The sequence below is a fragment of the Artemia sp. Qi Xiang Cuo genome, chromosome 2, assembly GCF_049724085.1.
Source record: "Artemia sp. Qi Xiang Cuo chromosome 2, ASM4972408v1, whole genome shotgun sequence".
In the NCBI taxonomy this organism is placed as follows: domain Eukaryota; kingdom Metazoa; phylum Arthropoda; class Branchiopoda; order Anostraca; family Artemiidae; genus Artemia; species Artemia sp. Qi Xiang Cuo.
In genome coordinates this window covers 21,228,854-21,243,556 of record NC_142795.1, presented here as the reverse complement: position 1 = coordinate 21,243,556, position 14,703 = coordinate 21,228,854, and the positions used below count along the sequence as shown (strand labels likewise).

Genomic DNA, 14,703 nt, shown 5'->3' with positions numbered 1-14,703 from the left:
ACTAATCGAAATTCAAAAATAACTCAATGTTCTTATAAAAAACATTGCCTTGAGTACGCTTGTCCTGTGTGGCATTCCTAGTTACCCAAAGAGCACTCCTTAAAACCATAAAATACAATCATAATCATAAATCCCAAAACAACTTACGTTGACTTTTATATGCAAATCACCAACTAAAAGGTGTTTCTTTTTTGTCAAACGTAGTCCTAGTGTTTAAAGGCACTAAAAAAGACAGCTCGATTTAATTGTTAAACCGGTTAGTTCTATAAAGTGTTGGCACTAATTTTGTTTCTGGCGTAAACAACTGTATTTGCAGCTGAGGGTCTACATGTAAGTCTGTAGTCAAGCCAGGATTTACCATTAGGCCCGGGCCTTGGGGCACACAATGCTTGAGGGTGCAATAAATTATAACTGAGCAATTTTTTATTGACAAAAACTCGACTGATGTGATTTATCTTCAAAGTGCCTCAGAAATCACGAAGCATACAAGTGAGCTATTGAGTTTTCACCCCGACGATCTTGAGCCTATGATTGTAGATGAATACTTAAATTTGAAACCCTTCTCAGTACATAATATTGACGAAAGAAAAAAAAAGCGTAAACCTTGCTAACTGACGTTAGCAAGGTTTTGCGTCATTTTGATGCAGTCGACATCTATCCAAACATTGACATATCCTTAAGAATGGTTTTTAATGTGCCTGCCACAAACTGCACAGGAGAAAGATCCTTTTCCCCCTTCGTCGGGTGAAGAACTAAGATCTGCAATTGGCCACGACAGACTGACATTATTACTCCTGCTCACTGTTGAGGGACTCAAGAGATGCCGTACGATGAATCATAGACACCTTTGCACGAAACAAACCCCAAGTGGAAGGCTTTATCAATTGGCTTTGAAGATAAAGTTCCACTCACAAAATATTGCATAATGTGTACATGTATTTATGTGTTGCAATCTACCAATGGATTAAACTTATTCCAATACCTTGTTGGTTTATATAATTGGCTTAATACCCCCCACATACAAATATTGATTCTCAAATATCATAAATATTATTTTGCGATAAAATAAAAACTGTGATCATTACGTCAACTATTAAAATTGTATTCTTCATTTTTCAATATTTAAGTCTAATTAGGGTTTTAAAATTAATGAAAAACTTCATTCTATAATCTTTTAATTTGGGTTGTTACTTAATGGTTATCTGAACCCTTCTTAGGAACACTAGCAGTTGTGGATTCAGGATGGCGACACTCCCCCTTGCTATGAGTTCAGTTTTCTTTCGTGTAGTTTTCATTTGCATCATTGATATGTTACCCCACACAAAACCTACTCCCAATTCTGCCCATTTCCAAAATCTCAGATACATGCCTACGCACTACAGCCTATTTGTCTTCATTATTTGCTGTGCAACTTTATAACATGTACTTCTTATTTAAAAATAAAAAAGAGCAACTAACCTGTCGGCAAACCCAGTAGATATCTTGTTTATTAAAACAAACGATACAATCACCAGGCCTGACTCGGTCAATACTTCGTAATGCTTGGTCTTCAACGGACATCTCAGTTAGCCGTTTATACCTCCTCACTTCAATTGACTCCCCACAGGTGAAAGCCAGCTCAGATAAAATGTCTATAGCAGCTCCTTCACCGCAAACATGTATTTCTTTAGCTTGGATTCCAAGAATTGCCCTAGTCCAGGCCCAGCCTCGACCCGAGTCACGGACCATCTGAATTTCGTCTATAACTGCTACGTCATCTGTGGAAAAGAAAATTGTAGATGGTATGGAAACCCATTCTGAATTGAATATTTTCTAAGAACACACTGGCACAGGGTTCACTCGTACATTTTGAATGGTCGTTTCAATGCTTTCTTTACATTTTGAGATTCAGTCGCCTCCTTGCTTTATTTCTTATAACTTGCTCTTTTTTTTCTTTTTTTGGCGGTGGTAGTCAGGGGCGTCCCAAAGGGGGGGGGGGCTCCACCCCCCCAACTTTGTTGGCATTCGGTAAAATTTTCACCAAAGGTGAAAATTTCGGCAGAAGTTTTGCAAAATAACCTGAAATTTAGCAAAATTCTTTATTTCTGCAGAAAATTCGGCATAAATAAGGTAGGAATTCGTTAAAATTTATGAACATCGCGTTTGCGAAAGCACAGGATGGATGGCCCCCAGCTCCCCATTGCACTTCCTGGCTGAAGGGCCAAGAAACGGAGATCAGCACCGCCGGTTTGGACCTTAAGGGTCTAGTGCCGTCATACTTACTTACTTTACTTACCCCCCCCCCCCTAATAAAATGAGCCTCAGGACACCCCTGGTGGTGGTTTTTATATCTTAAATTCTTCAGAAGGTTAGTCTCCTTTTAAACTTTTTGAGCGCTGAGGGAGGCTTTGCGAAGATTTTGTTGAAATGTCTGCGTTGTTTCGTATATCTCACTCGCTCATTTAAATTGTATATCTCATTTAATTTTTTTGGAATGCTTTGTTATTCAAAAAACTGATGTTTCCCATTAAAAAAAAATACATTTGGAATTATTGCTGCTTAGTCCTTTTTTGTCTTCTACGAAGCTTCGCTACTTTCCTAAAATAATAAGCTAAATTCCTTTTAGTTTCGATTTCTTGTTTTGAGAACTAGCAAAAAAGACAGAATATGTAAAAGACGGATTAAATTAAAGAGAAAATGAAAAAATCGAAGCAAGGGAAAGAGTTGCCGATGGGAGCGGAAGTTCGTAGTGTGTTCAACCAAGTTCGCTTAGCCTTGAGCCTAAATTTCATTTTGAAATGTGTTGTTATTTAAAAAAAAACGATGTTTCCCATTAAAAACACACTTTCGCAGATAACAAAGGAGCTGAGCAAGGTTGTATGCAGTTTTTTCACAACGGTGGCGGAACTTTGCAATTTACATATTGAAAATGAAATTGTTTCAAAATCCATTTTAACAAACAAAACAAAATCAGATCAAAGAGTATAGATAACTTATAAGAGTGGGAACTGGTGCCAGTGTCAAACCCTCAACACTATCTAGCGTTTGGTGAAACTTGGTATTTTATTTAGTCTAATAATAATAATAATTAATTTAATAAAAATTAAAAGGATAATTAATTTCTGAACAGTAATTAACTAATTTAATAAAAAATAATTTAATAGAAACAATCATTTAAATAAATTTGTCTAGTTGGTAAAATTAGTAATGTGATAAGTGCTTGATCTCAGTTCCTGACAGAAAAACGATAACAAAGCTTAAGAAAATGCCAAGTGTCGCCAAACGATAGATCGCGTTGATGGTTTTTTGCTGCTACTAGCGCCAGTCTCCCCTCTTACAAGTTACCCATGCCGTATACAAGTTACCCATATAATGATGCAAGACGGTATCTCAAGAAATGGGGAATTTCTAAGATGAAAATCTTGTCTGAAGTACGAACCAATGAAAAAATTAAACAATTTGAAATTATCAACTATATTATAATGATACATAATAAAACAATTTTAAATGAATTACTATATTATGATATTACATATGATACAATATACTCTATACATTAGCAAACAGTTTGTGGTAACGAACTGTAAGTAAGGAGCGATCCGGTTCAATAGTAACCGAAACTATAAGAAACGGAACTATGATACCAATAATTATATAAAAAGAATTTGATTTTTATGCTGATTTCAAATATAAGTCTCATTAACTTTTGTCTTACCCATCAAAGGTTATGAGCCTGAGAAAATTTGCCTGATTTCCGAAAAAAGGGGTAAACACCCTTTAAAAGTCATAAAATCTGAATGTAAATCACACCACCAGATTCAGCGTATCAGAGAACTCTACTGTAGAGGTTTCAAGCTCCTGTCTGCAAAAAAGTGGAATATTGTATTTTTGCCGCAAGAAAGATCACGGATGCGTGTTTTTTTTCCCAGGGGTAATCATATCGACCCAGTTGGCCTAGAACATCGGGAGAGGGTTCATTCTAACGGAAATCAAAAGTTCTAGAGCCCTTTCTAAGTGACCCAAAAATTTGGAGGGCAACTAGGCCCCCTCTCACGTCACTTTTTTCCCCGAAATCATCCGATCATAATTTTGAGATAGCTATTTTGTTCAGCATAGTTGAAAGGCCCAATAACTGTATATTTGGAGATAAAATGACCCCCCCCCCCCAGTCCCTGGAGAAATGTCTTTAACTTATAAAATTTGCCTATTGTTTACGTAAAGTATTTGTTTTTGGGGAGTATGCACGCATTTTTTAGGTGGGGAGGAGAGGACGAACTTTCTACTGGGGGTATTTTTCACGAGGAGAATTTAACAAGGACATGGAAGTTTCCAGGGGGTGAACTTTTCAGGAGAATTCGCCACAATTCTTACACGAGATTTCTTTATGTTTTGTTTTTGCTTTACCGACTCAATTTTACGCGTTGATATATTAAGAGTAATTGTCCGGGCAAAATTTTCATCAGGATTGAATTGTCCATAGGATATTTCCATGGGGAAGGGTTTTTTCTGCCAGATTTCCTGGCGTTATTTAAAAAACAATCAGAAACTAAAAAAAACAAAAAACTTTTTTCATCTCAAAGTAAGGAGCAACATTAAAACTAAAAACGAACAGAAATTATTGGGTATATGAGGGGGATTTACCCCTCGTCATAGCCTTGCTCTTTACGCTAAAGTTTAAAATTTGTCCAAATTCTTTAAAACGACTCATGAAGATATGGGTCGTTTAATTAGAACAATAAGTAAATTTTGTTAAAGTACCGAAAAACTTTAGCGTGAAGAGCGAGGTGTTGAGAAGGAGAAAACCCCCCTCATATACGCAATATTAGTTGTTTGAATCCATTTATTTACACAGTGGCGTCTAGAGAATTTAAGCGGGCACTAAAAAAACTAGTTTTTAATACCAATTCTCCACTTCAGTACAAGACTACTTTTCGATATGCAGATAGAACAAATCTGAAATGTTTGGCTGACTAGTAAAAACGGAACAAAAATTCATATAAACAAATTTCTTATCTGTTTTTGAACCCTTTTCTGTAAACCCCTCCCTGAAAATATACCCCCCCCCCCCACAACAAAAAATCCTGGATACAGCCCTGATGAGACTGACGGCGTCTAAAATAAATGTAATAATACTACGCTTTACTTACTTACTTTACTTACCCCCCCCCCCCTAATAAAATGAGCCTCAGGACACCCCTGGTGGTGGTTTTTATATCTTAAATTCTTAGGAAGGTTAGTCTCCTTTTAAACTTTTTGAGCGCTGAGGGACACGATTAATCGAAGTAATTTGGTTTCATAAGTGGAATAAGGGATTACGATTTATGAACTATATTACTGTAAGTGAAAATGATTGATCCTGGAATTTGGGCGAAAGATAAACTTTTTTATAATCCAGTGTTGAATTTCATACAGAAAAATCTCGAACAAGGGATTTCCCACGATTCAATTAATGATCATGATTTGGATTTTTTTTTCGGCTACTGATGTGTTAGATGCGAGAAAGCTTTTCCTCCAGAAAGCGTTTCCAAGGGAAGTTCCACCCAGGCGAGTTGGTAACAACGCCCAACAAAATAGTATTGCCGATATTATTGCAGCGTTTGAAAGATCTGAAGATATAGATGTGCCGGACTTCGTGATAAGGAACGCGAGTGAAATCCCGATAATTCCCGCATCGGCATATTCCATGCTTAGTAGTAAGGTAAATGCCTGTTTTAATGAATTACGCGCTTTGTCACAATTAAACAAAAAAAAAAGTTTTTTTAAATGAAAGTAAGGAACGACGTTAAAACTTAAAACGAACAGAAATTATTCCTTATATGAAAGGGGCTGTCCCCTCCTCAACGCCTCGCTATTTACGATAAATTTTGACTCTGTCTCACAACTTTATTTTTTAAAACAATAAAAAACTTTAGCGTAAAGAGCGAGGCGTTGAGGAGGGGACAGCCCCTTTCATATAAGGAATGAATTCTGTTCGTTTTCAGTTTTAACGTCGTTCCTTACTTTCATTAAAAAAAAACTTGTTTTTTTTTTGTTTAATTTTTGAAAGTTTTTGAGTTAATGCAGATTTTGATTTTGGCTCACCGTACATGAATAATTAAAACAAAATTTGCATGTTAATTTTACTTTTATTTGGTTAAATGGCTTTCTCGAAACTTATTTGATTTTATTTACAAACGTTTTTATTAGTAATAAATATACGTAAATTACGAATTAACTTACGTAACGAACTTCTATATTCATATATTTTTAATACGTATATTAGGGGGTTTGCCCCCTAGTCAGTACCTTGCTCTTTAAGCTAAAGTTCGAATTTTGTTCCAGTTCTTTAAAAATGACCACTTAATCACAAAGGCCGTTAATTAGAATTAAATAAAAAAAACAAGTTTTTTAAACTGAAAGTAAGGAGCGACATTAAAACTTAAAACGAACAGAAATTATTCCGTATATGAAAGGGGCTGTCCCCTCCTCAACGCCTCGCTCTTTACGCTAAAGTTTTTTATTGTTTTAAAAAATAAAGTTGTGAGACTCTCAGGCTCGTAGCCTTTGATGAGTAATACTAAACTTAATAAAATTTATATATTTAGGATCAGCATTATAAACACATTCTTTTGTGATACATTTATTGACATCAAAATTCCGTTTTTAAAAGTTTCGATTACTATTGAGCCGTAGCCTATCGCTTGTTTTTTTATTGTTTTTTTTTATTACGTATATGTTATTACGTATATGAAGGGGTTCTCCCCCTAGTCAATACCAGGCTCTTTACGTTAAAAGTTAAAAATAATTTTCATTCACAAACCCCTGAATCACAAAGGCCGTTTAATTAGAATAGATAGCTCTGTTGAAAGCACTAAAAAAAACTGTAGCGAAAAGAGCGAGGTATTGACTTGGGGGAGAACCCCCTTAAATACGTTATAATTTCTGTTCGTTTTAAGTTCTAATATTCCTTCTTACATTTCAGTTGAAAAAACTTATTTTTTTTATTTAATTTCTGATCGTTTTTTAAATAATACTTGGAAATCCGGCGCCCCCTTCATAGAAATGTCCCTTATCCCAAAGAAACATCCTCCACGGAAATATTCTCCAGGGTAAACCACTCCTCTAGCCCCCCCCCCCTCCAGAAAAAATCCTTCCTGAAAATGGTTGTATACTTCCCAATAACCAATAAATAATGCTGGCAAGTCCGGCACCCCCTTCATGGCAATTTCCCTTCCTCCATGAAAACTTCCTTCATGAACAGATCCTCCAACATAACCACCGACCCACCCTTCCCTCCCACTACCAGAAAAAACCCTCCTGAAAACTTCTGTATACTTCCCAATAACCAATACTATATGTTAACATTGGGTAAAGTTCATAACTTTTAGCCCTCCCTCTGGGAACTTCGGGGATTAAGTCATCCTAAAAGACATATTTATCATATTTTCGACCATGCTGAACAAAATGGCTATCTCAAAATTTTGATCGGGTGACTTTGGGAAAAAATAAGCGTGGGAGGGGGCCTAGTTGCCCGCCATTTTTTTTGGTCACTTAAAAAGGGCACTAGAACTTTTAATTTCCGTTCCAATGAGCCCTCCCACGATATTCTAGGACCACTGGGTCGATACGATCACCCCTGGGAAAAAAAACAAAAAAAAACAAACAAACAAACAAATAAACACGCATCCGTGATCTTTCTTCTGGCAAAAAATGTAAAATTCCACATTTTTGTAGATAGGAGCTTGAAACCTCTACAGTAGGGTTCTCTGATACGCTGAATATGATGGTGTGATTTTCATTAAGTTTCTATAGCTTTTAGGGGGTCTTTCCCCCTTTTTTTGAAAATCAGCCAAATTTTCTCAGGCGCGTAACTTTGCATGGGTAGCACTAAACTTGATGAAAATTATATATTTGAAATCAGCATTGAAATCTGATTCTTTTGATATATCTATTGGTATCAAAAATCCGTTTTCTAGAGTTTCGGTTACCATTGAGCCGGGTCGCTCCTTACTTACAGTTCATTACCACGAACTGTTTGATAAATAGCTCTTATGAAAGTACTAAAAAATCTTTGGCTTAAAGAGCGAGGCATTGACTAGAGGGTCAACCCAATCATATATGTAATATTTTCTGTTCGTTTTAAGTTTTGATGTTGCTGCTGTTGCAGTTGAAAAACTTGTTTTTTTATATTTAATTTCTGATCTTTTTTTAAATAATTCTGGGAAATCCGGCGTCCCCTTCATAGCAACGTCCCTTTCCCCATGAAAACTTCCTTCATGGAAAGATCCTCCCACATAACCTCCGACCCAACCATCCCCCCACTAGCAGAAAAAATTCCCCCTGAAAACATCTGTATGCTTCCCAATAACCAATACTATAGGTTAACATTGGGTAAAGTTCATAACTTTCAGCCCTCCCCCCGGAAACTTCGGGGGATTAAGTCATCCTAAAAGACATAATTATCATATTTTCGAACATGCTGAACAAAATGGCTATCTCAAAATTTTGATCGGGTGACTTTGGGAAAAAAATGAGTGTGGGAGGGGGCCTAGTTGCCCTCCATTTTTTTCGGTCACTTAAAAAGGGCACTAGAAATTTTAATTTTCATTCCAATGAGCCCTCCCACGATATTCTAGGACCACTGGGTCGATACGATCACCCCTGGAAAAAAAAAACAACAAACAAATAAACACGCTCCCGTGATATTTGTTCTGGCAGAAAATGCAAAATTCCACATTTTTGTAGATAGGAGCCTGAAACTTATACAGTAGGGTTATCTGATACGCTGAACATGGTGGTGTGATTTTCATTAAGGTTCTATAACTTTTAGGGGGTCTTTCCCCCTTTTTTCGAAAATCAGCCAAATTTTCTCAGGCGCGTAACTTTATGCAACTTGACTAAACTTGATGCAACTTACATATTTGAAATCAGCATTAAAATCTGATTCTTTTGATGTATCTATTGGTATCAAAATTCCGTTTTTTAGAGTTTCGGTTACCATTGAGTCGGGTCGCTCCTTACTTACAGTTCGTTACAACGAACTGTTTGAAAGCTTCAAACCCAGCCGCCTTTCCCCCCCGCCGCTCCCCATTTAGTTGAAGATAAACCTACATATGCAGTAATTGTGAAAAATGTTTCTACCGATTTAAGTGATCCTGGTTTGCGAAAAGATAAATTGAATACGCTTGAAGGTCATGAAGGGATTTTAAGTCTAAAACCTGATAATCAGAATAAAAAGTGGATCGTTGTTACTCGAGATTGGCAGGCAGCCGTATCCCTTGCCGCCTCAGCCTCGAAGGGCCTACCTAATGTTCAAACCATGGTCCTTGATAAAAAAGCATTAGGTATTGTTTGGGGTATCCCTGAATGTACCAGAATCCTCTCTAAAGGAACACATACTGGGATTAGCACGAGCTATAAAAATAGGACATTCAAAATGTTTTCATTTGGAATTTCTGGATCAGTTAGCACTGAAAAATGCAATTAACCATGGTCTCCGGCTTGGATATGAGTTTTTTCGTGTTGAAATCTATCAAGAATTACCGCGTCGTTGTTTCCGGTGCCAAGGGGTAGATCACACTATTGCTAGATGCCCACGTTCTCCTGATTTACCAAAATGTTCCCGCTGTGCTGGGGCTCATAAAAACACCACGGACAACCCTTGCTCAGTTGCTCCTAAGAGCGCCAATTGCGGAGGAAATCATGTTTCTTACAGTTTAAAATGCTCGGTACTGAGAAATGCGCTTGCCAAGACAACATGATGATTTCTCCTACAGCCTTAAGTTTTGTTTCTCTCAACATTAATGGTACTAAAGATAAGGATCTGCAAATCGACGAGCTGCTAAATTTGATGTTGTATTCCTACAGGAGCATCTACTTTCCAAAGTTAATACGAACAGTTTAAGGCGGTCTGCTACACATGATATATTTATTCGAGAAGCAAAAAAGACCCGCGGTCGCCCTTCCGGCGGCACCGCTATCTTCATTCGGTCGGGATATCAGCCTATGCAAATTTATTCTGATGCTAATATTCTAGCAATCCAGTGTAATAACACGGCTTTTGTAAATGTGTATCTCCCATGCAATCATCGAAACACTCAGTCATTTACTGCTTTTGCTAAAGCTTGCCTTAAACTGAAATCTCTTTTCATAAAATTTGCAGATAAAAATGTTGATTGGATCTTAGCCGGGGATATGAATACTGACATATTGACATCATCTGATCGCCCTGAACTCCTGCTAGAGTCTCTGCCAAGTGTCTATCATGTCGCTGCTAAGAACCTGGCTTATACTTATATTCATAATCGAGGCTCCGTTAAATCCAACCTCGACCATATTATTGTGTCTAAGTCCGGTCTAATTAAATCCGAGGTGTTTGTTGATGAAGATAAAATCAATGATGATCATCTCCCTATTTCGTGCCTAGTTGAGCCTCCTGATGTTCAAGCCCACTTTAAGGGTCCCCATTCAAAGTGGTATCAAAAGCCCAATTGGAATCGGATAAACGTTGAGATGTATATTACTACTTTATGCACTCTACTCTCAACTATTAAAGTCCCGTTTCACTTGCTCCAGACTTCGATAAAGTGCCCTGATTCTAAGGAAGACCTAAATTCGTATTATTACCATATAGTGGCATGTCTAAATTCGGCCACAAAAGTTGCAGTTCCGATTGAGCATGTGCGTTCTGGGTCTCGCAAGCCCCTGTGGAATATACATCCGGAAGTGAAAAAAATAAAGAACCGCGCAAAGTTTTGACTGCGATTGTGGAACGCTTGCGATCGACCCTCCTCCGGTCCTGTGTTTACAGTCAAGCAAAAAACAAAGAAAGAATACGAATCTTGCTTACGTAATGCAAGGCTAAACGCGTGGGACGCTCCAAATAGTAAAATGACTTGGAATAGAGTTATCAATAGCAGTAAGTGTTCTCCCCCACCTCAGTCAGTATTAAACGTTATGAATTGTGTGCGCCATTATATTGACGTATTTTCCTTATTTAATCAATGTGTTTAGAAACATTTTTCTGATCTGCTTAGTTTGGTCCTGCCAGTGTCTATTTGTCAATATAGGGTCCCTGCGATAAGTATGAGTGATTTACATTGGGCGGTGAAGAAAGTAAAAAGATCAGATTCTCCTGATTGTGATGGCCAATGCTTTAGGAATTTTGCTTATGATTGCCCATTATTGTTGAACCACCTGCAGTTATTATTCCAGATTTGTATAGCTCAATCTCTGGTTCCTGATAGTTTTCTTTCCGGTAGTGTCACGACTATACTTAAACGCGGTAAAGATCCAGATTCATGCTCGAATTATAGACCGATTAATGTATCTTGCTTTATGAGTAAGATTTTTGAGTATGTCCTTTTGCCTGAGATAACTTCTAAGTGCGATTTTTCGTCTTTTCAACTAGGATTTAGAAGAGGGGTTGGTTGCCCCCAGGCACATCATGTGCTCAGCCGGTTGTTAAAGGAAGCTTTTGCCCAGAAGCGTTCATTGTATTGCTGCACAGTAGACATTTCCGAGGCTTTTGATAATGTTGTTCACGCCCAGGCCTTGCATTCCCTTGCTTGTTCCGGAGTCAATTATTCAGTTATTTCTACATTGCGATATTGGTATGATAATTGTTATGTGCGTATTAAGTGGCTGTCAAATGCTTCTGATTCGGTAGCTGTTAAGAAAGGCGTTAGACAGGGAGGAGTTTTTATCTCCTTATATATTTAAATGTGTCCTCGCTACTTGTTTAAAACATCTATCTCCTACTGTGTTTTTTCGTGATATTGATGTAAGTTATATTGCATACGCCGACGATGTCCTTTTAGTTAGTTTTTCTCGTCGAGGGCTGGCTTAGAACTTCCGTAAGCTGTCTTCTCTACTTAGTGATATTGGCCTATCTGTTAATATGAGAAAGTGTGAGTTTATGTGTTTTAATCGTAGCATTTCTGTATCTCCATTAAACCTCGGTTCGATTTCATTACCTTGTTTGGATAAAATCAAGTGGCTAGGTATATCGTTTCGCCCGTCCATTTCCGAAACTTGCTCTGAGTTGGTTACTAATGCATTAAATGGTATTCGTGTGTCATATGGTAAGATATCTCCAAATAGAGGGCGTTATAACCGTAAGGGCCTAGCTCGACTTTATAATAGTTTTTGCTCTCCAGGAGTAAATTTTCTATCTGGATTCCACCACTTGCTGAGGAAAAAAGATTTACGGAGAATTAGAAGTGGTTACTTTAGATATTGTAAATATTTGATGTATTTTCCCGGCCGTTTTAAAAAAATAAAAAATTTTTCACCGTATGGTTTCAATTTTGATTTGGTGCGCCATGCCCCGGTTTATTATAAAAAGATTATGAATAATAGTAATGTTGTTTCTTTAACTGACCCCTTAGTTTGTTTTTTTCATCGTGATATCGGTTAATTTGTATTTTTTTGTTGTTGTTTGATTTCGTAATGATGTTGTTATTTTTTCTTTTATATTTTCCATTACTCCGCAGTGTCATTTATAATGTTCATATGTGGGTCATAAATATATTATTATTATTAAATGGCCATCTCAAAATTTCTATCAGATGCATTTTGTAAAAACACAAGGTTTGAGGGAGGGCTATCCACCCTCAGATCATTGTGAATTTTAAAAAGGGCACTAGAGCCTCTGATTACCAATTCAACGAGCCCCCTCCGAAGTTTATACGATCACCCTTTCTATATATATACACACACACACACACACACACATATATATATATATATATATATATATATATATATATATATATATATATATATATATATATATATATATATATATATATATATATATATATACCTTATGTGCCCCCAGGACATAACTTACAACCCTTGCCCTGAGGACTGCGGGAGGGTTGTCATTCTCAAAGACATAATTTTTGGTTCTTTCAATTACGTTGAATAAAATGGCTATCTCAAAACTTTGATTGGATGTGTTTGGGGAAATAGTGGGCGTGGGAGGGGTGTTAGTTGCCCTCCAATCTCTTTCGATTATTAAAAAGGGCACTAGCCCTTTCAATTTCCAACCGAATGAGTCCTTTTCAAAGTTTCTATGACAACTCTTTCGATACCAAGTGCCCTGGTCTAAACAAAAAAAAAAAAATAAATAAATAATACATTGTGCCCACATCGCTCTTTACTTAGGCAGCGTTTTTGCGCTGCCTATGATAATTTAATCCAAAAGTTATATGTGCTTTTGATTTTTTTTTTTTTTTTTCTGGTTCAGCTTTGAAATAACAAAACGTCCATATATACAAGAGAAGTGCATAGCTTGAGCTATGATTAAGACTGGAATAGCCAACATTGACGCAAGAGTCAAACTAAAAGTTAGAGCAGTAAACGACATTGATCACACAGATCACATTGGATCTGTATGCAAAGAATATTTTATCTAAAGATCGTTTCGGACATTCTTGCTTACCGTCAAAACAATGCATAAAAGCCCAAATGAAGAAAAGTGGCTTGAAAATCAAGAAAAGTGGCAGCTACTACAACATTCTGCCTAAACGGGATATTTTTTTTTCTTTCTTGTTTTCCACAGATAGCTTGGGACTGGAACATCGTAGAGATTTGTTCAATGGCTAATTTTAAAGGAAATTAATTGGTTAAAAATCTTTTGTAACTAAAATAAATTATTTCTAAGAGATAATAAATTTTTCAGTTAAAAACTGCATTTTTGATGTCTTTTCATACTGAAGTCTATTCAAAGATATTTGATTTTTGTACATAAATCAAAATCGTATACCAGCGGTAAGATTTGAACCCACGCCTCCGAAGAGACTGGTGGCTAACACCAGCGCCTTGGACCACTCGGCCACGCTGCCTCTCATAACTATATATGTGAATCCGGGTTGCATATAATAACATTATAATAACTGATATAATAACTGATATATGCAGCTGTAACCCGGCTTGAACATCGTTGGCTTGAACAACAAGGGAAATATATTGCCTTGAAAATCAAGAAAAGTGTCAGCTACTACAGCATTCTGCCTAAACGGCATCCTTTTTTCAAACAGTTCGCGGTAACGAACTGTAAGTAAGGAGCGACCCGGCTCAATGGTAACCGAAACTGTAGAAAACGGAATGTTGATACCAATAGATACATCAAAAGAATCAGATTTTAATGCTGATATCAAGTTTCCTCAAGTTTAGTGAACGTATCAAGTTTCATAGAAAGTAGACAATAACCGTTACCGTAGACAGGCTTGAATTCAAATCCTTTATATTTTAGGGATTGTCTCCTTGCCATTACGCTACGGCAACTGTTAGTCAATAAGATATTATCAAACACATCATGATTTTGCAAACAAAATGATAGGTGACGTCATAATCAAAGGTTACAACCATCATGGTTGAAGGGGCAGCTGCAACCTAATAAAGGACGAACCAAAGCCCTTAGTAACAATACAAATTGCTAGTTACATCATTTCTTACGAAGATTAACAAGGATGCGACCCCAAATAACATTATTTGATTTATGTCACACTGGTTTCTTACCTTTGAGATTTTGGCTTTTATTTTTCCTTTAAGAAAGTCTCCTGTTGATTGGCTGTAAATTTTAATATTTAACATTAACAAATTAATACGGTTCACTTTGGTGTTGCATTTTGTGGGTTTGATTAAGGCAAGGTACATATAGTTATCAAACAACTTTGGTCCTCAGTAATATAGATTATGAGCTAGCGTCCGATTCTGTTCAAAGAAGAGCTTTAGCGA

General features: G+C 36.8%; 1 protein-coding gene across 1 annotated transcript in view; it reads right to left on the bottom strand.

The window, feature by feature from the left end:
- LOC148954992 (ATP-dependent RNA helicase SUV3 homolog, mitochondrial-like) overlaps positions 1-14,703 on the bottom strand; it is a 386,954-nt gene that overhangs the window by 279,965 nt on the left and 92,286 nt on the right. Inside the window, exon 5 of the mRNA XM_089105942.1 lies at positions 1,459-1,757. Within this exon, the coding sequence (XP_088962068.1) occupies positions 1,459-1,757 (299 nt within the window). The remainder of the gene's footprint in view (positions 1-1,458; positions 1,758-14,703) is intronic.